We start from the raw sequence: 26,230 nt of genomic DNA on the forward strand, positions 1-26,230 counted from the left end.
CAGTTTTCTCACTTGAGCTTTTTTAATTCACACCCAAGAGTTTGGTAAGTTTGTGTTAAACTGTAAACGCCGAGTGAGCTGTAGAAAACCTTTGCTGCATTTGACTTGGCTTGTATGTGGTAATTCGCAGGTTGGAATAACCTTATTTATTACCTCGGCGAATTTCACATACAAAGTAGGGAAGAAGAAAAACACAGACACACCCATGTCCGTCTTTTCTTAGCAACATACTAGCCAGCTAACTGTGATGTATTTTTTCCTCCTCAAACAGTGAACTGTATAGTCAACATTTTAGATTTAACAAGTGACTATGTCTGTGTGGATATATTTAAAGCAAATATCGTGTATACAGTATAACTCCTTTAAAAGGTAAGAATTGCCATGTTGATTTGAAATCACTCCTTAAACAAGGAGGAAACTCGTCATTGAGAAGACTAACCCAAGTTGCTGAGTAGGAATTTCAAATTGAGGGGGTGTTATCTCTGGCTTTTTCTGGTTGGAGGTTGGGAATTACAAGTTGTGACCTTGAGTTGCATGTAGCAGTCTTTTTGAAAATCAATATTGCACAAACCTACAGCGTACATTCTTTGCAGGTGCTTCTGCATAAAGAAATACCATGTATGTCTAGAATGGTTTTAAAGCTACTAATACCTATTCTGTCCCTTTTGCAGAAATGACGTATAAATATGTGTGATTTGATCTGTACTTCAGAAAACTCTGAGTGAAAACAAACCTGAGATGACTGCGCTTTCCCCAACTGTGCCCAAAAATCAATCCCGGGTATAGACTCGGACTCAAGTATTTGGGACAACTGTAAAAATTCCTTGGTCTGTCTTAAATAAAGACATTTCATATATATATATAAAAGTGTATATATATATGTATGTATGTATGTGTGTGGGTGTGTGTGTGTGTGTATGTGTGTGTGTATGTATGTATGTATATATATATATATATATATATATATATATATATATATATATATATATATATATATATATATATATATAAAATGTATATGTGATATATGTAATCTCTCCCAAGATAGCTAATTAGTGTCCTTACTTATCTGCTCCATTAAGTCCTGACTTGTATTTGTACTGGAATAATGGCATGGATTTTTATCAATATTGACATGACTGAAAAGCACAAATCCTTTCTCAAATAAATGATGTGGACACTGAAATAAATCCTGAGTCTCACCTTTTCCCCAGTCCTGCTAAGTGATTGCTTCTTTGTCCAAGCTCAACTAATGAAAGGAACGGCTTAGGAAGGCTTCAGAGGCTTGGGACTTGACCTGTCACTCAGCTAATCCAGAGCTTTAGGAACTCGTTACAAAGGCGGACTCTACAAGGAACTGAGCATTTGAGGCAGGTTTGCCAGTTTGTCTTAGAAACTGCTGAAAGATAGGTAGTGTATGGCATTCTGAGGCCTTGGATTTTACATATTATTTCTATTTATTCATTTGATAGGCAGAATATAATCCAAACACTGAGCTGATAATGAAACATGTGGGTTGGAAGAAATGCTAGTAGTCAGGAGTGCTACACAGTTATGAAGCAAGGTATAAATAATAATTTGACGGTTTGTTATTCTGTGTCCATGCCAGAGAGTCATTGTCGTTTAAAAACGTGCTGTAATAATAAAGTTTGTCCTAATCTTAATCTTAATCTTACCCGAAGCTCCAGGTATTTTTGTGTGTACTTATCTGTCCGTAAGCTTCAGAATCTTGAAGGTTGTAGTCTGATTAGTGCTCTGTGACCACATTTAGTGATGACAAGGACTCTCAAAGGCTAGAAATCTGTCCTGTGATATTACGGTTTCGCTGACCTCAAAGTACAACCCCAATTCCAAAAAAGTTAGGAAGCTATGTAAAATGTAAATAAAAACAAAATGCAATGATTTGTAAATCTCATAAACCCATATGTTATTCACAAAAGAACATAGAAAACATATCAAATGTTTAAGCTGAATAAATGTACCGTTTAAAGAAAAAAAATAAGGTCATTTTGAATTTGATGGCCGCAACACGTCTCAAAGAAGTTGGGACGGAGGCAACGAAAGGCTGGAGAAGTACGTGTTAGTAAAAAGAAACAGCCGGAGATTAATTGGGAACAGGTCAGTAACGTGATTAGGTATAAAAAGAGTATCTTCGAGAGGCAGAGTCTTTCAGAATTAAAGATGGGATGGAATCTGGATGGTACATTTCCTCAGTTTAAACATTTAATATGTTTTCTACGTTCTATTATGAATACCATATGGGGTTATGAGATCTGCATTTTACACAGCGTCCCAACTTTTTTTTAGAATTGGGGTTGTACACTTTGGGAGTGATAAAAAAGAATCTCTAAAAATATATAGATTCAAACCACTGGAGCATGTGACAGGAAATCTAAAACCTAAAAGCACTATCACAGTAGTATAATAACAAAATGAACTATAAGCAATGAAACTGTCAATAAAACAATGAAACCGTCAACAGAGATGAGAAAGACTGCAACACATCCATCATCCTGCCTTCATAAATACATTTTAAAAAACAGTGTAAATGGTGTTGCACAGCTACAAATGACGGTGATTAATCTGACAAGAACGTGGTGAACCGAGGATGTTAATTATAAGTGGGCGGTTATGGCGGCTGTATACCAGTTATAAGGTGTGGCTTTTGTACTCCTATTAATACTGGTATGGAATAATAATGTGACAGAGTGAAAGACTGAACATTCGATGTGTGTTTTATTTCTACGTCACACACGACAATAAGCACAAATCCATATGATGAAGTCTTATAGAGGCAAAATATTGTCAGACAGTTTTCTTATTGATGGGAAGCTAATGGCTGTTTAGTCTTATCTCTGCAAGGCTCTCCTTATTAGCTTAAATACACTCGGTACTTCAATAGGTATGCCTGTTCATTTATGCAATTATCCAATCAGCCAATCATGTAGCAACAGCTCCGTGCATAAAGTCACGCATATACATGTCAGGAGTTTCAGTTAATGTTCACATCAAACGTCAGAATCGGGGGGCGGGGGGGTGATCTCTGACATTGAAGTGACTCAGAAACTGCTGAACTCCTGGATTTTCACATGCAATAGTATCTAGAGTTTACCCAGGACGGTGTGGAAAACCAAAAAAACCATCCATTGAGTGGTAGGTCTGCAGGTGGAAACGCGTTATTGATGATCAGAGGAGAATGACCAGACTGCTTTGAGCTGACAGGAACTCAAATAACCACTCTTTACAACCATGATAAGCAAAAAAGCATCTCGGAAGCACAACACGCTGAGCTTTGGGGTGGAGTGGCTACAACAGCAGAAGATCACATTGGGTTCACAGATCACAGCCAGGAACAGGAATCTGAGGCTACAGTGGGCACAGGTTCAGTTGAAGACTGGACGAAGACCAGAAATGCAGTGCACAGATATTCATGGATATTAAGGACTAGGAAACTGCACCACTTTAGAGCTGTGTTGTTTAAAAAAAAAAAACCCAACAGATTTGCATGAATGATGGCTAGTGGTATCTGAAGCAGATGTTTTTCTACTTTTTTATTTTTTATTTTATTTTTTACCTCAAACCACCACATTGGAGTTGTACAGCCTGAAGACTTTGTTGTTCTAGTGTTTCAGCCACAGCTTCAGTCTGTGAGAGCATTACAAAACCATTTAGGAGAAAATCAATCTGTCGACCTTGTCTCCTCCACCGCAGTGCAGTCCTACTAACAAGTTTCCACAAGTAATAAGAAGTGCTAGGAAGGAAATCTCCACGAGTGGCTTTTGTCTTTACTCAGTCATTAACAGTAGTGAAAGCAGTTTCTTGTCATAAAAAAAAAAAAAATTGGTGATTAAGATTTAAATTGAGTTGGGTTTTTTTGGGGTTTTTTTTTTATGAATGATTCGGGAGGAATTAGTGTGACGATATAGTAAACATTATGCATCCCTTGTTTTAATATGTATGATTGGCTGATTAATAATTTGGCCCAGCTCTGGTGATTAAATCTAATTCCAGCTATTAATTTTCCACCCTCACTAAAATCATGTAATCTTATATATTACTGTGTATTAAGTGTGAGAAATTTTCCAATGTTTACTTTTCCTGTGCAGTATTATATTGCAAATCCTCTGATAGACACCCCCCCTTCTCTCTCTCCCTCCCTCTCTCTCCCTCTCTATCTATTGCTCAATTTAACAGTCAGTACAAATAAGATTACTTTGTGCATACATAAATTTTTATAGCAGTAACAAAAAAAGTTTGGCTGAAAACAAACGGCTAAAAAAAACCGGCCAAACAAACACCAGCGTATAAATGAGATTGCGCAGTCAATAAGTACCAGGGTAAAATTATTTTTAAATTTCCTCCTTTGGGCAGTTGTTTTCATCTTTAGTAACCTGCAGGTGAGATATAAAACCATCTAAATAAAGGTCTGCCAGTGGCTCTGGCAGTCTTGTGATCTGAAATTCGAACCATCAGGTCACTAGATTTAAAACTATCCCATGCAAAAGCACATGTGCGTTCATGAAAATACAGTTTTTTGGAACGTCTGTACAATACGTTCCACAGAGGCTCTTGACTAAATCTGTTTTGCTCTTATTCAGCTGTCCAATCTCAAAGCCCATTGATCTATTTATACATTGAATGAATTAATGAATAATTAATAATGACCGAATGAGTCTTTATTGATCACATATACACAGCACAGTGAAATTCTGTTCTTCGCATGTCAGGAAGTTGGGGTCAGAGCACAGGGTCAACCATGATACAGCGCCCCTGGAGCAGAGAGAGTTAAGCGCCCTCCTCAAGGGCCCAACAGTGGCAGCTTGGCAGTGCTGGGGCTTGAACCCCAGACCTTCTGATGAGTAACCCAGAGCCTTAACTGCCAAGCTACCACTGCCCCACATTGATGCTGTATATTTCTGAACAGGGACTGTTTCCACAGCTGGAGGATTAAATGAATCAATTCAATCCATCGCAGTGCAGTTTTCTTACCATATCTGTGTGCAGACCGCTATAAATAGAGTGATATTTTACCTTAAAACAATATCAGACACAGTACCTAGAGATCCAAACAGTCTATAGACTGGTAACAACAGCGCTGTTCAATGCTCAGAAGGTGTGAAGTGAGGAATAAAACATGAACAGACATGCTGTTATTGGAAAATAGTCAGCAGCAGGGTGGCGTGATGTGGCCCAACATGAAGCGGATTTACCGTCACTACCATGAAGTTGATTAATTTCCTATAACAGCACATCCTAAAGTGTTTTAGTCCTCTAATACCACACTGGTTTGTCAATGATTACAGTTTTTAAGTTATTAATGAGTGACACCTTTATGTTTTTAACTGTTTTTTTTTTTGTTTTTGTTTTTTATTACACTACAAATAAATAAATAAATAAATACATAAATAATAATAATAATAATAGCTGCTCCTACAGGAATGATAACATGTTAGAAGGAGAGTGTTAATATAAACCTCATACGTTACTGTCAGAATCTCTGTTATAAAAAAAATTAATCCACACTTTCAGATTGAAGACTTCACCAGCACTGTGGTATAATTTCCTATGACAGTGGAGCCGGCTGCAAGGTTTATATTAACACACTCCTTGTAATACATTAATGTTTCTATAGTAACAATTTACACAGGGATTAGTATGATGGATGCTCCATATAAATGGTGTAATTGCTGGCATTGTCGCTTTTTCTGTAAGAACATGTTTATTTAGCGTTATTGGAAGGAGTCTAGTGTCAATGACATGAGAAAGTGTTCAGATGACTTTGTGGTTTCTCGGTAACATGACAACGTTGTCTTTATAAACATTAATAGAGAGAATAAAAGAGACGCTGGGACAGGAACTAACTTGCTTTCCAGATGTTCCACAAGATGTCCATATCAATGGATTAAAAAGTACGATGTGTCGTCCTTCGGTTGTAATCGTTAGCAGATTGCTGTGCTATAAGAGCAACGAAACACTTCGGGACGTGCTGTTTATAGGAAAATAAAAGGGAAAATAATTCTGTAATATTTTACAGATGATTGAGAGCATAGCGCTCCTTTTCACACTCTGCTAGTTTCCATGACAGAAGAGCTGCTGTGAGTCATCTTTATCCAGAACACAAAATTACAGCTAGTGAAATACAAGAAATGAATTAGGCATGACATTAACGATTAATCGTCTTTACATGATAAGTAGAAGTAAATACATAATCATAATCTAGAACAAATGGGTTTAGGTTGTTAAAACAAAACAGGATGGAGATCAGGAAACATGGCTCACTAGTGCAAACTCAGGCAAGGCCTTGCACACATCAGTAACAGTACAGGGGCTATATATACACAGACTGAGGTAACATGACAGGATGCAGGTAAAAATAATGTTCTGGGGAGCCACACCGAGTCAAAAAATGGACTTTTAGAGAATGGGGAAAATAAATTTCATATTGCGTAATATTTCATATTTATATCAAACTGATATTGAGGCTCTGGGTATGTGTCAGTATCTGATACTGACTCGATACTTCCACACTTTTAAAGACGACAGAAATTTGAGCAAACTTTTCTGTTACAGAAAAGCATATTTCTTTTACTCTTTCGGAGTAAAACAGCATATTTCTGTGAGAATAATATAAATTGGGTCTTTGGTTTTATCCATCTTGATTTGATTGACTTGTGAAAGTGAAACGGTCAGATCTAGATGCTAACTTGTGCTCTGAAGGGAAGTGCAGCTCACATCCTGGTATGAATGGACTTCAGTGGAATTTCTGTTGTTAGATTTATAGAAAATAGTAAACTTATTTTCTTTTTTGGGTTAAATTGAGACATAAAAAACCCAGAAATTTGTTGGTTGCTTAAAGTGCCTTGCAGCGTTATTCGATATGCTGATGTAATTTCCACTGAAACAGGAAGTCAGGGCAGGATATATCGAGTGGCTCCTCCCCCATTTTTAAAAGCTTACAGAGTTTAGCTTACCTCACAGATAGAAAACCTACAACTCTACTGTTGGGGGCGGGACACTTCAGATTCCAGAGAGCATTTGATTGGACAGAAAATCTGATGATAAGCTGAAATGCAGGATGATGTCAACAAAGTTGTTGGCCCATATTGGTGGTAGAGAGACTGTAAATTTTGAATGCATATATCCTCTAAATACAAATCTTGTCATTGTTTTGGAGCACACTAGCTTATAGATAACCATAACCATAAGGCTAACATATTCATAATAAAATCTGCAAACTTCAATTTTGATTTCATGGGGAATTAAAGTATTGACCCCTCTAGGTCAGTATTTGACCAGTATCATCTTTTTATGGCTGGATCCTGATATTTTCACTCATTCTTCTTGGCAAAATTGCTCAAGCTCCGTGAGATGGGATAGAGAACATTGGTGAACATCAAATTTCAAGTCTAGCTACAGATTCTCAATCAGATTGAGGTCTGGGCTTTGACTGGGCCGTTCTTATACCGTCACGTTCTTGTTTATGAACCACACCAGTGTAATTTTGGCATTTTGGTTGTTATCCTGGTGGAAGTTGAAGTTCAGCCCCAGTCTGAAGTCTCTTGCACTTCTCCATGCATAAGTGGCTATTTAGAGATGGATAAAAAGTCACTGCTATTGCACTGTAGTGGGATTTTACTGCCAAGAAGAATTTTGACGTTTTTGTCATAGTTGGTGTTAGAGCGTCACTGCATTTCTGTAATTTGTCTGAAAGAGATGCTTGTTTTCCCCTGAAGCTACAGACCTCTGTCTAGCTAGCTAGCATTTGCCAATGTGTACTTTTTCTTTCTGTCATCAAACATGTATTTGTATGGGAAAGAAAATGTATAGTCTGTTCTGGTGCATTGCTCATGCTTTGATGTATAGATACGTTTTAATTTGCCATGTTTGTTAGCGATGTACAGAATAATGATTTTAGATATGCTTTTAAAAAAACTCTTGGCACTGGTAGGTACTTTGGTACTCTAGTCTGTGCAATGGAACAAAAGGTACAAAGTCATAATTACTGGCTTAAGGAGTTACAGATGAATCGTACACAAGCTGACCAAAAAAATAGCTGAGTTTGAATTTAGGTTGTCTTTAATAACCAAGCTAACAATCTTCTTTTGGCAAATTATGAGAAACATCCAAAGATCAGAGGTGTTTATCGAGTATTCTACAGATAAAATTAGCGGGCACTCCTATTCCTGTGCATTTGTGTTGCTGACCTTTTAATGTTTATATATAACGTGTGTGAGTGTGTTTTGTTTTACTTCCATCCACAACCAAAGTGCAGAAAGAAATGAAACAAACTGATGGTAGTCATATAGTTAGATGACCTTTGTAGCAATGATAGCATCGCTTGCAATATGCTCCAGTGTTAATTAATATCGCCTTTTATCAGCTGTGTGCTAAAATGTCACTGCGTATTTGATTTGCTTAATAAACTCACTGGGATAATAAACTTTGTTTCATAAAGTGTTGATTCATATTTATACCTATTTGACGGTCACTGCGCAGAAATGAAACTCTGTGCTTCCCCTACATCTCTCATGGGATTTGCACTGGAAGAATTTACGATGATTGGTACCTGAGGGATACCTTCCATCCATCCATCCATCCATCTATTTACCATACTGCTTATCCTATACAGGGTCGTGGGGGATCCTGGAGCCTATCCCAGGGAATTCAGGGCACGAGGCGGGGGTCACCCTGAATGGGTGATGCCAATCAGCCTACACTACATAGCCTCAATCCCTGAAGCATGGGGAGAGCATTCAAACTCCATGCACACAGGGCAGAGGTGGGATTCGAGCCCCCAACCCCAGAGGTGTTTATTGCCTTTGTTATAATAATGATAATGAGTCTTTATTGGTCACATATACATTACAGCACAGTGAAATTCTTTTCTTCGCATAAGTTGGGGTCAACGCGCAGGGTCAGCCATGATATGGCGCCCCTGGAGCAGAGAGGGTTAAGGGCCTTGCTCAAGGGCCCAACAGTGGCAGCTTGACAGCACCGGCGCTTGAGCCCCAAAATTTCTGATCAGTAACCCAGAGCCTTAACCGCTAAACCACCACTGCCCTGTTATGATCAGTTATTGCATTTAGTTCTCGGGTACTAGTTCCCAACCTTGGTGCATGATCTGTGTCATGTGCCAGTTAACATCACACGTTAACAGTAGTGATTGGGAGTTGACTCACATTGGGAGCTAACTTGCATATCTGAATTAATAGATGCTTTCACCAAAATGCATTTGGATCTGATTTGTTTGGCACAGAGTAAGGATTTAGAGACCGTTCGAGTGAAAATAGTGAGATGTGTTTTTGAAACTTTTCTGTGACTGAGGCACTGTGAGGTTTCAACAACACTGCTTATTGTTATGAAGTTTGTAGTGTATTCAGGAAGTGAACAGGATAAGTTAAGTTATTTGACTTCGTGCAGACACAGCAGGCACAATAATAATGAAATAATAATGCAGGATTTTTGCTGGTTCTGTCAGTGCAGGTTTGGTTTTACATTCATCTAAATAGACTTTAAAACAAAGATGTTGCAGACTATAATGTTAGCCTATACTGTAAATTAGAATGTAGGGTAAAATTTTATCCAACGATTTAAGTGATAGGCAAAGATCGACGTCTTTACCCAGACGAGGAATCGTTTGGGAGCCAATAGAGACTGCTTGATTGCCTTGACTGGCTGCAAAGAGCCAGAAATCCCACCACTGTTAGAAACGGAAACAATTAGAAATGTCTTTCTTTCTCCCCTCACACAACTCATGTTGCTAGAATAGGAGTCAGTAGTAAATAAAGAGCGAGCCATAAAATATAGCTGTTGGACAACGACAGCCTCAAAACCATACCAAGCACCTGGGATTCTCATGTTTCTCAGCCCTGTATCTCAAAACCTCAAAACACTCTTTTTCAGGCCGTGTACAAAACGGTAAATGTTCTGAATGTTATGCTGTCCATGACCTGTGACCCTGGAAATAATGAGGTCTTGCACAGTAGCATTTCTGCTGTCTGAGCTGAGAGCACACACGCTAACCATGGCAGCATTTCTTAAAGAATAAAAGCAGAGGAACAGAATGAACGTGCCGGGGTAGGGGGTGGGAGGTTGGGTGGGGGTGTGTGTGGAGGGGGGGGGGGATTCGGGATTGGAGGGGAAGCTCTGTCCCCAGACAGCTGCTGCGGTGGGACCAGAGAGCAACACGACTCAGCCAACCAAGCTGCACTAATTGAGACGTAATAGCTTCCTAAATTAGCCTGGCATTAATGTTTATCCTTTGGAGGTTTGGTTTCTGTCTCATTGATCAAGGGAGCATGTGAAAAGAATAAACATACACAGAGGCATTTTTAAATACTGAATGCTGTTTTTACCGTCTAATAATCAGGGAATGCTGATCTGGCACTGGCTCTGCTTTATACATTGTATTTCTAAGAATTTTTCAGGCAAAGACCGATCCTGTTACCATTCCTAATTTCCAGAAAACATCTCCTTGTTTTATAGTTCTGTAAAGGTTAATGAATAACATGGCATGCATTTATGTAGATTATTATCTTATATTGTTATTAGTTTTTTCTGAAGGGAAACTGAGCCCTTTAACATAAGGCTGGTTTTAGGTTTTACGCTGTTTAGCTCTTTTCCCGTTCAGACTCTCATCATTTTCCATCAAGCGTCTTAGGTTCAGAGAGTGCCATTATTTTGGAGCGTCGGAGTGGAATCAAAAACCAAACACGGAAAGCAACCTTTAATTTGGAAGAGATTAAATGCAAATGGCAGTCAGCGTTGAATTCAGTGGAGGTTTTAGCTAAACGGAACGCTGTGTTACTTCGATTTTATCCTGCATTAGGATGAGGTTAAGCCACCTGGTTAACCTCTCATGAGCAATTAGCTGTAGTTGCTTATGCGCTTGTCAGAGTGTTCTGAGACAGAGGGCGATAAATGCACCGATAAATGCGAGCTAGTTCGGTCGAGGTCCGGGTTTGAATTCTGGAAGGGAATCTCAAAGCTGATTAGAGATTCACCCTCGCTGCTGCATTTTAATCGTGTTATCTGGTCACTTCAGATGCATCGTGAGACCTCATAGCTGAGATGGCATACAGTGGTGCTTGAAAGTTTGTTACCCCTTTAGAATTTTCTATATTTCTTCATAAATATGACCTAAAACATCATCAGATTTTCACACAAGTCCAATATTACATATCTGTGAGTAGCAAAAGTATGTGAACCTTTGCTTTCAGTATCTGGTCTGACTCCTTGTACAGCAATAACTGCAACTAAACGTTTCCGGTAACTGTTGATCAGTCCTGCACATCGGCTTGGAGGAATATTACCCTATTCCTCAGTACAGAACAGCTTCAACTCTGGGATGTTGGTGAATTTCCTCACATGAACTGCTTTCTTCAGGTTCTTCTACAACATTTCTATTAGATTAAGCTCAGGACTTTTACTTGGCCATTCCAAAACATTAACTTTATTCTTCTTTAACCATTCTTTGGTAGAATGACTTGTGTGCTTAGGGTCGTTGTCTTGCTGCATGACCCACTTTCTAGTATGCGTTATTACTATGTAAGCGATAACACATGATCGACTGTGCAGTTTATAGGAAAAGAATCCACGCTGGGGTGGTATGATGTAGCACAATGTGAAGCAGAGTGCGTTGTTATTGTATAACTGCACTGTCTGCAGTGTTTTATTCCACTTATACCGCAGCGATTTTCCAACGGTTCCATTGTTTCATTTATTGAGGAATGACACATCGCTCATTTTAACGGTTTATATTTAGATTTAATATTGTGGACTGTCTGTGAGCCAAGTTAGTTATGGTTATCACTTACGTTATAGCAGTGATAAACATTCATTCTCTCTTTCTTTCTTTCTCTCTCTCTCTATCTCTCTCTCTCTCACACACACACACACACACACACACACACACACGCACACACAAATGCAGCTTGTCATTTTACTGATGAACCAGTAAGCATAAACTCCTCTGTCTAAACACTTTCCTTTGCTGGCAAACTTTGCAAAGTATCGTGACTGTTACAAAGCACTGACACCTGAGACTCCTTCCATAAATGTTAAAGAAGTGTCTCGTAACAAAATACGTAACCCCATCGACGAATATATGTTTTACTTATACAGTTTTAATCATATGTTTACCAACAACATTTTAAAAAAAAACATCAGTTTATTATTAGTCAGATTATGTGGAGCATCCACCTTACAAGTCTCTGTGTATGAGCTGTTACTATAGAAACAATAACGTATTAAGCACTATAGAAGCAATAATGTATTAGAACAAGCTGGAACTACTGTCCGAGCTCTGGGGTTATACAAAAATAACGAGCACGTTCTAACCAATCAGATTCAAGAATTCTACTGCGCTGTTGTATAAGGAACTGATAACATATAAGAGCGAATGCATTAATATACAGTATACCTGTGATTTTGTCTTGCAGCCAGGACGACCGTCAGACATACTGTTATAGAAAATTCATCAACACCTGGATGCTGACCAGTCAGATTTGAGAATTCAGTAGTGTAGTGTAGTGGTATAAATGTTAATAGCATGACCACCTCAGTGTACCTCCATTTGTTGTGTGATCTAGTTCTGTCATTGAGTATTCAGTATCACACACTGACTGGTTCAGTTCAGAACCCATCAGTGCCCTCACACACTCCTGGACCTTACCATACAATGACATCTCTGAACTACAGAAGTACACACCACACAGGCAGTCATGTAATAAGAGTCCCGTCGGTCAGCCTGTACATTATGCATGGCAAGTGATGAATAGTTCTTTGCATCTGTTCTCCGGGGCTGAAGTTAATTTATTAACCATGAAGCTGTACAGCACCTGGAGAGGAAACTGTCTGAGAGGTATATTGAGCTGCAGACACAAATGTATAGGGTTTTTCTTGTGTGTAATGATAAAAGTCCCTAAGGAGAGCAATTTCTTATCTGAAGTGACAGTGGTGAGATATTGCACCTAGAGAACACCTCTAAATCGAATAGTTCATTCTTTTATTGTGTGTGAAAGTGTACACTGAAAAGATCAGAGTTTTTTTTTTCTTCTTCTATGAATGAACGTGTATGAATATTCCATTATTTTTTCACGCACCCCTAATTTCATGTCGTGTCGACTCTTAAACCCTGAACCAGAAGTGCAGCCGTCGTTCTCCTGCTCGTATTGACATACGATAATGCAACCAAAACATTGAGCTCCATTACTAATCAAGCTGCATTATTTATGTTCCCGCATTACTTATTCATTACTGTGGGTCTGTACGGAGCGACGGAACGCCTGTGCCAATACACTCCTGTGGAAAAAAAGATCCATATTAATCACGCCATGCAAATGTGAAACTGTATTTTCCTTCCAAATGAGCGGCTTCGCTTCATCGTTGGCCTCGATTACGGGCCGTTCATCTTTTCTGTGATCCGTAACAAGCGTCATATCAATGTTCGGAGAGTTATGAATGTGTAACCTGTGTGCAAATTCTTCTTTTATTCTGTCCATCCATCCATCTTCTATACCGCTTAATCCTTTTCATGGTCGTGGGGAACCTGGAGCCTATCCCAGGGAGCATCGGGCACAAGGCGGGGTACACCCTGGACAGGGTGCCAATCCCATACACACTCACACTACGGACACTTTAGACATGCCAGTCAGCCTACCATGCATGCTTTGGACTGGGGGAGAAAACCAGAGTACCCGGAGGAAACCCCCGCAGCACGGGGAGAACATGCAAACTCCGCACACACAGGGCCACGGTGGGAATCAAACCCCCGACCCTGGAGGCGTGAGGCGAACGTGCTAACCACTAAGCCACCGTGCACCTTTCTTTTATTCTGTAACACACCTTATTGTGTGTATATGCTTTCCGATTCAGATGAGTGTGTCAGCATTTTGGTGTTTTGAGTGGTTTAGAAATCACCGAATGGATCTTACGACCTTGTGTGTAGGATCAGCTACTATGATGAATGAGTTCAGCTCTTTAAAGTCTTAAAGTCGTGACTCTGATGTGATGTGTAAGAGCTCTGAATCTGTAACGTGTCAAGAATGAATAAAATAAACAGACATGTGAAAGAGAAGGAAAGTCAGCTAATCTTGTTATACACACACAAATTATATATGTATGTATGTATGTATGTATGTATGTATGTGTGTGTGTATATATGTATTTATTTCACACGGTTCTGATAAAATGTCATCTAACATGAGGGAAGAAATCCCAATCTAGAATCAATGGATGGCATTTTTATGCTCTGGCACACATAAATAAATGCCATTTAGAAAAGGTGAGCTGTAACTCGTCTCCAGATTTACCTGCTGAGATCTTCCCTTGGAACGAGCTCATAGGTCAGCCATCATCACCACGGTTTTCCTAGTGCGTCATGATGCCCTTTGAAAATAGTTTTGTGTTGTGTGGAAATAGTTTGGCATCTTATTGTAAGAAAACACAAGAGTATTTTGCACTTGGATGGATGGTTAGACCCACTGCTTCGGTCCTAATGAGATGTGAAGTTAGAAAGTTTAGTGCTGAGTCTGAATTTCTTTCAATTTCTTAGAGGACAAATCAAGATTGCTTAGATTGTACATTATATTATTATTTAGTGGTTAGAACGTTTGCCTCACACCTCCAGGGTTGGAGGTTCGAATCCTGCCTTCTCTCTGTGTGTGCAGAGTTTGCATGCTCTTCCTGCGTTTGGGGGTTTCCTCCAGGTACTCCGGGTTCCAACCCCCAGTCCAAAGACATGCGTTGTAGGCTGATTGGCATGTCCAAATTGTCTGCGGTGTGTAAATGGTGGTGTGTGATTGTGCCCTGCGATGGGTTGGCACCCTGTCCAGTGTGTCCCCCACCTTGTGTCCTGAAGTCCCGGGGATAGGCGCCAGGTTCCCACGTGACCTTGTGTAGGATAAGCAGCACTGAAAATGGATGGATATGCATCCTGCACACAATAGTGCTAGACTGTGTTCAGTTTAGCAAAATTAACCAAGGCTGTTTTTCTCGTTTTATAAATAATTACAGTTTAAAGTCCGTTATTTTACCGTTTATGTCCGTTATCTGCTACGAGCCAATTTTCTTCTGTTCTGTGGTGCATCATGGGACAGGTTTTGGTGTATTATTCAAGATTTTCCAGTATACTACATGGTTTCAAATTTCTCACCGTAGACACTCTTGGCACATGGCGGACTCCAAAATCCTCTAGAATAATACATAACTATGTGACACAGCTTTAGATCATAAGGGTCCGACACTTGATTCATCTAATTACCGAGACCTAAACAGGCTACAAGAAGGGAAAACTCGAATCTTGAAAGGGCAGTACTCCTCCAGGACTTTAGTTTGACGTCCCTGAGCGAGATGAATAGACAGAGGAAATGGCACCCGAGGGTTCGGATATTGATGCGGAGCAGTTCTGTAGCTCGAACAGCGGTAGCTCGACCAGGAAGATAGGTGATGAAAGGAGCGCAAAAAAGAAGGAGAGGGATAGATGCTCTGAAAATGAGCAACAGCCACAGGAAGGGGAGGAAGAGAGGCCAAGGGAGAGGAGGTGATGAGTAATAGAGGGATGAGATATAGAGATGAAGGGAGGGAATGAGGGATTGGCAGAGAGGCGTCAAGCTGTGAAAGTGAGCTCTGCCAAGGACTGTTAGCCGTGCTGATGTCATCGCTGATGTCAGGTGAACAATGTCAGACGCTAGCTTCCGAGCCGATTGGCCAGAGAAGGAGACGGTTGTCGCACACAGACCTGGGTAGAAAATAGAGGGTGTTAGAATGCGTAGCTTTTTCCGACGATTATTTGAGGTCATCACTGATGTCCGTGATACGTGCCATCTTTGGCAATACGTTTGTGTGAGTGTGTGTGTGTGTGTGTGTGTGTGTGAGTGATTGCACACATCTCCAAGCCTTGAACTTGCTACGCTGTTAGCAATGTCACACAGCTTCATGTCTCTCTTTCATCTCTCTTGATGTGCTCGTTTCCTGCAGTGGCAGCTGAGTGATAGCAATCAGCTTATCCATCAATCCTCGGCCCAAATAAACGGTCGGCCATGTTTCTCTACATGAAAATGGCAGCCGCACAACACGCCAATCATGGCACAACACCCAAACTGAAAGCACGTTATGAATATTCACGCTTAGAAAGCGATTAAAAAGTTTGTTCTAATCGAGTGCTTTTGCATTTTGATGCATCGCTTGTATGAGGATGGGAATAATTAATGTAAGATGTTTGAGAGGGTGCAGGAGCTGATTGATCTGTGTGGATGAAGATTGAGATTTATTCATATCTCTGTCTTCCCCGACTGAGTTCTTTGACCCCAGAGTTCCCCCTTCATTATCATATAAAGCAGATTTTTCTCAATTCTGAAGGAACGCAACTCAGGCTTAGAGAGAGAATGACAGAGATGAAAAGCAGGAATGGGTGCATGAAAGAAAAGAGCATTATATATGGTCACCTTTCCTCCCATCATGGGGCACCTCCGGGCTGCAAAGCAAATCATATTCATAACAGTCGTAATTGTCGCCATGATAGCTCAGCTCTGTTTAATGCAGAATTTCCCATTTGTTGTCCGTCAAAGGAAGCCGTCTTTCTTTCAAAACTCTTGAATTCTTATTCGCCTTAAAGTGTAAAGATATCAGCCGTACAAGAGCGGCATTAATTGCATCAGATTGCTTTTGTGGTTGTCGAGTTGTACTAGACGGTATTGATCAGTTCACTTTGCTTCATTCTGCATTTACATCTGACTGTAGCTCTCAAGGGTGGCTGGTGGAATCTGTTCAAAATGAACAAACTGCCGTTCATGGTGAAATGTGATTTCGTTTAGAGACACTGCACTGAAAACGAAAGTAACTCTCTAATAAATAACAGATGAGTCAGAAATGATTGCATCTCCTTTACTTTCTTACAGCGGGCGCAGGGAATAAAATCGGCTGGGCCTTTGGCTTGGGCCTGGAAAGACTCGCCATGGTTCTGTTCGGCATTCCGGATATCCGACTCTTCTGGAGCAAAGACGAGCGCTTCCTGAAACAGTTTCGTCTGGCCAACATCAACGACTCTGTGACCTTTCAGGTATGATGAGATGCACTTTGAATGAGTGTGTGCGCGTGCGCCCTATGCTCTCACACCCAGGTTTTTCAGGATATGCACTGGATCCACTGCTGTGGATCTGTGACCAAAATAAAGCACTTGGTGATGATGAAGGAAGGAACATTAGCTCTCCAACAGTAGTTAATTCAATTTAGTAGCTTGCAAGATTGCTAACAAGCTAACAGATGTTAGGCTAAGTATTATTATCATGTAAGAAATCAAGCTCTAATGAGCAGCCCAAGTAGCAAACCTTGGTCCAATATGACCCATTGCATGGGAGCAACATGAAGACAAGTGCACTTTTGCCAGTGTTTGGGGAGTGCCAACATCACCACCCAAAATACACACTTGAACAACATTAGTTTCTTACCTACAGTAGGTAGCTGGCATTAGGCTAATTATTATATTGTGTAAATCAGCGACCAAGATAGCTAATGTTAGGCTAGCTTTTAGATTGTACAAACTAGTGTTCCATGGTTCCTAGCAAGATAACTGAAATTTGGTTAACTTTTATATCATGTAATTCCAACCAAGCCCTAGCAAGATAAAATTTAAATTAAAAACTGTCTCTCTTTAGCATAACTATTGAATGGTAAATAGTCTGTACTTATATCGCTTATGTAGCACTTGTATAGTGCTTTTTTACCTCAGCGGTTCTAGAAAGCACTTTACACTGTGTCTCATTCACCCATTCACACCAGTGGATGCAGAGCTGCTATGCAAGGTGATAGCCTGCCATTGGGAGAAACTTGGGGTTCAGTGTCTTGCTCAAGGACACTTCGGCATGTTGAGTCATGTGGGCCAGGTGTAGTCATGGTGGTCATATGAACTGCCAACTCTACAATTAGTGAACAACCCACTCTACCACCTGAGCCACAGCTGCCCTATTATGGTGTTTAAACCAGTAGCCAGGTTTGCTAACACATGTTAGCCTTGACACTCCACGTTTAGAGTAGGCAGACTAATTGGGTACAAAGAGTACATTTCTGTTTCCACCCAGGTGCATATAACTTTAAATACTACGACAATGTTATAAATGTGAAAAGGTGAGGCAATTGTCTGAATTAAATAAAATTTAACATTAAAAATTAAATGACATGCCTAGTGGGAATCGCTGAGACCGGGACTACTTTCTATTGATCCTCTGTGCATAGCAGCCAGGATAAGCCTAAACTCTTTTGACATTTACCAGAAGAATGAATGTTCGATGCAATGTTCAGTCTCGTTTGACCACCGAGAAATGAGCAAATGGATCAGTTAGAAGCTGTGGTATAATTTCCAGCTTTTCCCTGCAGACCGGAGCTTTGTGAAACTCCCTGAAGCTGCCAGCACAATGAGCTGTTTACCGTTACACAAACCTCTATCGAGTGTCTGCCAGGTCACTTAATGAGTGTGTATAGCGAGACGCACGTACTGTGGAGAAACCTTTTGCTGCTGTTTATATCATTCCCTCAAACAGACTCAGTCTGTAGATTCCGTTTATATCATCACCTCTGAAACTATGTGTTAAACGACATAGAACATGGAACATTTTGTATCAGACCACCCAACATGTAGGCGAGCAAAAATATTGGAACATGCGCCCGACAGATGTTTCTTGTTACCCAGGTGTGTCCTGTTAGATTGATTGTTTAAACAATAAACAGCTCTGAACATCTACTCTTGGTTTTAGCCTTCAGTTTCACCTGTGAAGACTGCGTTTGTTGTTAAAAAAGCCAATAATAAGCCAGCATGAAGACCAGAGAGCTGTCTATGGGAGAAAATCAAGCCGTTGAGAAAAGAGGGAAAATCAATCAGAGGCATTGCAGAGACATTGGGAATACTAAATATAATAATTTGGAATGTTTTGAAAAAGAAAGAAACCACTGGTGTACTGAACGAGAGACACCGAACAGGTCGGCCAAGGAAAACAACAACAACAACAGCTGATGAGAGAAACATTGTGAGAGCTGTGAAGAAAAAACCCAAAACAACTTTGTAAAGTTTTCCAGCATTTGAAAGTGTTCAGGATGGAGTTTACACCTTCTGGTTTCTCAGTAAAATGCTGGGTTTGTTTGTGTTTTTGTACTATTAACCTCAAGAGACAGAAAAGAAGATGCTGGTGAGGGAATATAGCTGTGTATATCTGCTATAACATAAATGATAGGCAGGAACTAACTTCTCATGGATATTCCATGGCATTAAATATAACTAAAGTATTTAATACTTCTTCTAATTGATTTGTTTAAAAACTATAATCCAAATAAGCCAAATAATCAACACTTGTTAATGATAATGAGTCTTTATTAGTCACAGCACAGTGAAATTATTTTCTTCGCATACCCCAGCAATTTGGGGTCAGAGTGCAGGGTCAGCCGTTAATGTTTATACCATCCATAAGTTAAATGAAGCCAATATTAACAGATTAATGAACATGTGTGGCAAAATTCAGAACTGAACCTGAAAAGCAAGCTTTATTATTTACACTTGGAGTTATCGACATTTAAAAACATGATGTATGTATGTGTGTTCATTTACGTTTGATTTTTGGTCTTTGATAGGATTGAATAAACATTACTCAGTCCGGCTGTATTGCATTAGCATTTAAACAAGCATCACTTGATGAACGTGTTAACTTACTTTGTTACTATTTGAACATTTCTTTTCTTTTGTTTTTTCTTTCTTTTCTTTTTTTTAAACCGGTGCAGTGGCAGTTTTTCATACTTTAGCCAGTCTGACCGCTCAAATGAATTCCATTGGAAGTTTTCAATCATAAAGTGTAGAGAGCTTTTAAGAACTGAGTGAAATTTTCCAGCCAAAACTATTCTGTAAGTTACTATATAAAAAAAAAATATGGCTATTGTTACTACTCTAGTAAAAAAAAAAATCAAATCGTTCAATCTGAGCCAGCATTACTTATACAAAATGACAGATCATGGCCATGAAGTTCAGCTGACTGAAATTATTTTAATAGCTGTCTTTATTAATCCAGGCATTTACCATTTGTTAACGTTAACTAATGCAGTAAATAATGTTAGTTAAAAGAACTTTAATATAAAGCATTACCCAAAGCGCTGATGCAGTTATTTCCACAGTTTCTACACACAACATGATTTATATTTTAATACAGGAAGAAGGGGGGGAAAAAAAGCGCTTGCTTGCCTGAACAGGCTCATTAAACATGGAAGACGAATCTGTTCTGTTTACACAGTTTTAATCTTAATCATATTTTGCAGTACACTATAAAGACAGTTATATTACAGCACACAGCCGTTAGATGCACCGCAGCAGAGATTTCATCCATCTCTCGTCTCGACTATGAAAGATCTTGTTCTTGTATGCTGAGCGCCTGATCATTGGTATTCCCTCTCATACCTCTATTTGGAATTTCCCTCATCTTGAATTTTTTTCCAGAGGTCGACCAAGTACCTCACACACACACGCGCACACACACACACATGCATGCACACACACACACACACACACACACACACACACACACTATCGTGTAGGGTCAGGAGTGCGAATCCAAGAATCCAGCTACAGCCATGTCATATACCTACTGTGATGTGTGTTCGCTTTCTCTGGCCTGGACGCTGTAATGAAACTTTTTTATTAGTACAGCAGTTGTAGTAATGGATTCATAAAAGCAAAGATATCTCTGTTATTATTATTATTATTATTATTATTATTATTATTATTTTGCTCAGCTTATAGCAAGCAGGGCAATAATTCTGGAAAATGGTTAATTATACATTTTCCAGAATTATTGCCTTGCTTGCTATAAGCTGAGCAAAATAATAGTAATAATAATAATAATAATAACATAGAGATATCTTTGCTTTTATGATCTCGATCTTATGGGTCAGATTTTCTGCCTACATTGCACACCATCATCTCTACTTCAAGAAATATATTTCCCCCAAAACAACATAGAAATGTTTTTGTTAACTTTATAAACTAGGTGTTGCTGGTTTTCTGTAAAGATCAGGTATTTTTAAATTAGGAGACAGTTTAACAAATGCGACTGTGAAAATGGCTATAGGTTAAGAATAAGGACGGGTGTGATGTAATGGATTTAGAGAGACGGATGTAAATGCAGTTAAAGCTTTTATTTAAGAGACAGGCAGACAAATCCAAATCGTAAAGCACGACCGTGGTCAAAAACCAGCGAGGAGTCAGGCAATCAGCAGACAGGCATAAACTGGGCTATAAACAAGATGAAAAACCATGAAACGAAGAAACGAGGATCAAAGGGCTTGGTATAGTAGAAACACTGACACGATACTTCGCCCTGAACAAAGACACATGAGTGGTTTAAATACTTAACGAAATGAAAGGTAAAACATAAACAGCTGTGAATAATAATGATACGTGAGGGAAACATCCAATAACCTAACAGGGGTGGAGAGCAGATATAAACCATAACAAAACACATGTGTAGAAAGTAAACAAAGTCAGTGAAAACCCGGAAGCGCACGCTGTCACGCTCAGCGCCGTGACAGACGTGACAACGGGTTTAAAGATACGCATTGTTTTCCTAAGCATCTTTATTATTTTTTATTATCTTCATTATTTGTTACATGTTAGAGGGGCAGAATTATCTTTAGAAAAATGTACCTAGAGGAACGGTGGCTTAGTGGTTAACACTTTTGCTTCACACCTCCAGGGATGTGGTTCGACTCCCGCCTCCGCCCTGTGTGCGCAGAGTTTACATGTTTTCCCCGTGCTTCCTGGTTTTTCTCCGGTTTCCTTCCCCAGTCCAAAGACATGCGTTGTAGGATGATTGGCATCTCTAAATTGTCTGTAGTGTGTGAATGTGTGATTGTGCCCTGCGATGGGTTGGCACCCCATCCAGGGTGTCCCCCGCCTTTGTGCCCCGAGTCACTGGGAGTCCCCCGTGACCCTGTGAAGGATAAGCACTACAGAAAATGGACGAATGCATGGATGGATGGGTTACATGTTAAATTGAATGTGCATTAAAACGATACATAGTAGTTGCGTCTGTAAAGTCAGAATGAAATCTTTAAAGACACGTTTCTCCCCTTCTCACAATATCTGCATAACTTGCTAAAAAAAAAAAAAAGATCCTTCCATTACTGAATGGGCTACCAGCAGCTTTATTTTGTGTCATTGTTTTGTAGCTTGCTACTATTTTGTGAAGCAAAAACAAACCTGCTGTAACGTTTAAAGTAAATCTGATGCTAGACTAGTTTGTTAGCTCGGACTAACCAGGTAATTAATGCAAATAAACCTGATGTTAGCAAACTAGCTAATTCTACCTGGATATGCTTTTCAGATGTTGCTTTATGTTTGAGCTCACTGCTGTTTTGTAGTGATTGTTGACGTTCCTAGTTATCACCGCCTTCTTACTGACTTGCTTTTACTCACTAAAACTGCTACTAACTTACCAATTTTTAATAACAGGTAGAGACTGATGGAAAGGATGCAATAGAAAAAACAAACACTGCAACTCATAGTCTGTTATCCTGTACATACAAGCTGAAAGGTGTGAAAGAGGTGCACTTGTTTCTCCCCTTCACTATGACTAGACTAATTTCATTCAAGGTCATAATAGTGGACTTTATTGAGAGAGAAACGTGTGTAATTGCCTGTTTATAAATGCATGAGGTGTTGATTGCGGTACAAGCCGGATATCGCTTCACATTCTGTTTAAAGCGTGAAGTGAAGGGTCCTGTGATCAGGCTCAGATTGCCTTAAGCTGTCAGTTTGAACCTTTACCTTATACTGTAGACACATAACCCCATGTTGCTCTGTTTTTCCCTCCTGCCTTGTTAGGAGTGCGAGGCTAGCACTGTGTATGCTGCCTGATTGCCTGAGTCGTATCTGTATCGTTGAAGTGTGGAGTCATGAACACCAGGGCGAGATAAGAGCGAGATAAGAGCGATAAGAGCGAGATAAGTGCTTCAGTCTTCCACTAATTACCTTGTGTCCCTTTCACACATTCAACGAGTTTCTTCCAGTGATCTTAACATACATGTACTTGTCCTAGAACTTTGAGGAATATCAGTGCTGAAAGACTTAATATACAGTATATACCTTTAGCGTTGTGAAATCATGGTGTTGTAAATAGTGACCTTTAAATGTATCCACTGAAATGATCTGTATATAATCGTTTTAATGCCCGAGGGGAGAAAAAAAAAAACCTCAGTAAAACATTTTTGATCTATGCATACACATGAATATGCAACATGTAAATGTCATCCCCAAGTGCTAGCTGGCTAGTTTACTACTAGCAAACTAGCTCACTCTTGGCACACACCATCACAAATGAGATTTCAGTATCAGAGTCTTGATTTGCATGGTCATATTCTCAGTGATTAACAGTTTTGGACGTTTAAATAAAAGTATACCACAACAGTCCTATCTGTTCACAGCTACAATTAGCCATGGTAGCTACAGTGCTGCTTGAAAGTTTGTGAACCCTTTAGGAAGTTCTATATATCTGCATAAATATGACCTAAAACATCATCAGATTTTCACACAAGTCTTAAACGCAGACAAAGAGAACCCAGTGAAACAAATGAGACAAGAATATTAAGGAAAATGATCAAATATTACATATCTGTGAGTGGCAAAAGTATGGGAACGTCTAATGATTAGCAGTTGAATTTGAAGGTGAAATTAGAGTCCGGTGTTTTCAATCAATGGGATGACAATCAGGTGTGAGTGAGCGCTTTGTTTTATTTAAAGAACCAGGATCTCTCAAAGTCTGATCTTCACAACACATGGTTGTGGAGATTTCTGAGGACCTCAGAAAAAGAGTTGTTGATGCCCATCAGGCTAGAAAAGGTTACAAAACCATCTCTAAAGAGTTTGGACTCCACCAATCCACAGTCAGACCGATTGCGTACAAATGGAGGAAATTGAAGACCATTGTTACCCTCCCTAGGAGTGATCGAGCAGCAAAGATCACTCCACGAGCAAGAGGTGTAATAGTCCACGAGGTCACCAGGGTAACATCTAAGCAACTAAAGGGCTCTCTCACATTGGCTAATGTTAATGTTTGTGAGTCCACCATCAGGAGAACACTGAAGTGGTGCTAAGCATGGAAAAATCTCCTTTTGAGTTCAGGGGTACTCTGAATGTATCATAAAGACTGTAAGTGTCACAACAAACTCTCACTTTGTGCTTGCGTTGCAACTCCCAGCATAAATCACTCTGCTTCTCTGTGTGTATTTAGTTCCTGTCATGTTTTGTTTATATAGACATGTGCTCTTTGTTTTCCTACTTCCTAGTCCTGTCTCTGCCAGATTTTGTCTTTTGCGTTTGACCAGATCGTGTCCAGCTGTTTTGTATTAGTTAGGGGTTTTTTTGTGCGTGTTCTAGTGTTCTTGGTTTCGTGTCTCACTTGTTTTTTTTTTCATTTCTTGAAACATACACACTCACACACCCATTCATACTCTACGGACACTTTGGACATGCCAATCAGCCTACCGTGCATGTCTTTGGACTGGGGGATGAAGCCGGAGTACCCGGATGAAACCCCTGCAGCACGGGGAGAACATGCCAACTCCGCACACACAGGGCCACGGTGGGAATCAAACCCCCGACCCTGGAGGTGTGAGGCGAATGTGCTATATTAAAACATGATAGGCTGTTATATTTTATGATGCAACAGTTTTTAGAATACTCAAAAATGTCAAAATTTCACATTGTGAAGGATTTTCCAGGCCATCAAAGATATAAATTAATCGTGTTTGTCATTTGTTTCTTAATACTTGGTTACTCCTCCCATTGTCTTTGCATATTGGAATGTGATAGGCTGTTCAGTTTTATAATGCAATAACACTTGTCTGTTGTGTTCAGCGATTTTTCAGGTGCAAAACCCCCCCTGCCCTTTTTTTTTGTAAGTGTTTTTTTTTTTTTTTTTTTTTTGTAAAGTGTCTTTAAGGCCTGATTTTAGATAGTGATTTTTTTTCCGTCCAAAAACTGGTTTGTCGTGATCTAAATATATATATTTTTAAAAAAATAACATGGATGTTGTTACTACTCTTGTCGAGTTTGTGCTTTTCGAGTGTGTGAGTGGGGATTGTGAAACTCAACAGGTGTTCAGTTCACCATTTACTCCTGCCAAAATCGTTCAGTCTGAGCCTGCATTACTTGTACAACATGACAGACTACGCAGATGAAGTTGGCTGAACTCCATTTATTAGTTATTTTATTAACCGTAGTGAAGCGTGTGAGAGTGTGTGTTGGTGTGTGGAAAGCTGATACAGGCAGTGCAGCGGCCTTGCAGAGGGGAGTTGTCTGTGTGTGTGAGTGATCACCTTTGGTCTGTAGCTGCATGTCATTCCTCAGCTCATCTCCCTCTCTACCCACTGACCATTACACACACACACATGTACACACACACAGAGAGTGAGTGAGAGAGAGAGAAGGATGTACTTGTCTTCCTGTCCGAGCCTTTCATTTATTTATTGTTTCCACTTTGTGAGTTTTCCAGGAGAAACGCTCACAGAGGATCACCTGATCTTCCAGTAACCAGCGAAACAGATGTGTGATGTGATGTGCATCTCTCTCTCTCTCTCTCTCTCTCTCTCTCTCTCTCTCTCTGTTGTATATATGAAGTATGACACGTGTTTGCTGTGGTCTCCAAGTACAACACAAATGCAGTTGAGGGGAGGAGAGTGCAAAACACGTCCTCTTGAAGCTCACACACTATGCCAACTCTCATCCTCCATATTTCTAACCTGCTTAGATTACTACCTAAGGTTAAAAAATAAAAATAAAATATATATATATATATATATATATATATATTTGGGGGAGTGCTGTTATAGTAAAGTATTCAAGTAGAGAGTGATGTAGTGCAGCCCAATGTGAAGTGTAGTTATTACTGCAGGTACGTTGTTATGGAATGTCCACTGAATGAGTTAGTTCCTGTTGTCACTCTCATTATAAACAGATGATAGCTCACCAACAATGATCACGTTCCTTTTTTGCCCCCCCCCCACCTTTTTTTTTTTTAGATTGAAAGATTTTTACTTGTCACGCTGTATGAGATGATCCCAATAAAATCTTGCCTATATTCTATAACAGAATGTGTAAAAACGTGTTCTTCATGTCTGTCATGAAAACAGGCTGGAGACGGATGCAAGTGCAGTTAAGAGCTTTATTAAGAGGCAGGCAGGCAGACAAATCCAAAACGTG

General features: G+C 39.7%; 1 protein-coding gene across 1 annotated transcript in view; it reads left to right on the top strand.

Moving 5' to 3' along the window:
- The window catches only part of fars2 (phenylalanyl-tRNA synthetase 2, mitochondrial), a 159,463-nt gene that overhangs the window by 62,286 nt on the left and 70,947 nt on the right, over positions 1-26,230 (top strand). Inside the window, exon 5 of the mRNA XM_053636064.1 lies at positions 16,899-17,059. Within this exon, the coding sequence (XP_053492039.1) occupies positions 16,899-17,059 (161 nt within the window). The remainder of the gene's footprint in view (positions 1-16,898; positions 17,060-26,230) is intronic.

Source organism: Ictalurus furcatus, chromosome 1, assembly GCF_023375685.1.
Source record: "Ictalurus furcatus strain D&B chromosome 1, Billie_1.0, whole genome shotgun sequence".
In the NCBI taxonomy this organism is placed as follows: Eukaryota; Metazoa; Chordata; class Actinopteri; order Siluriformes; family Ictaluridae; genus Ictalurus; species Ictalurus furcatus.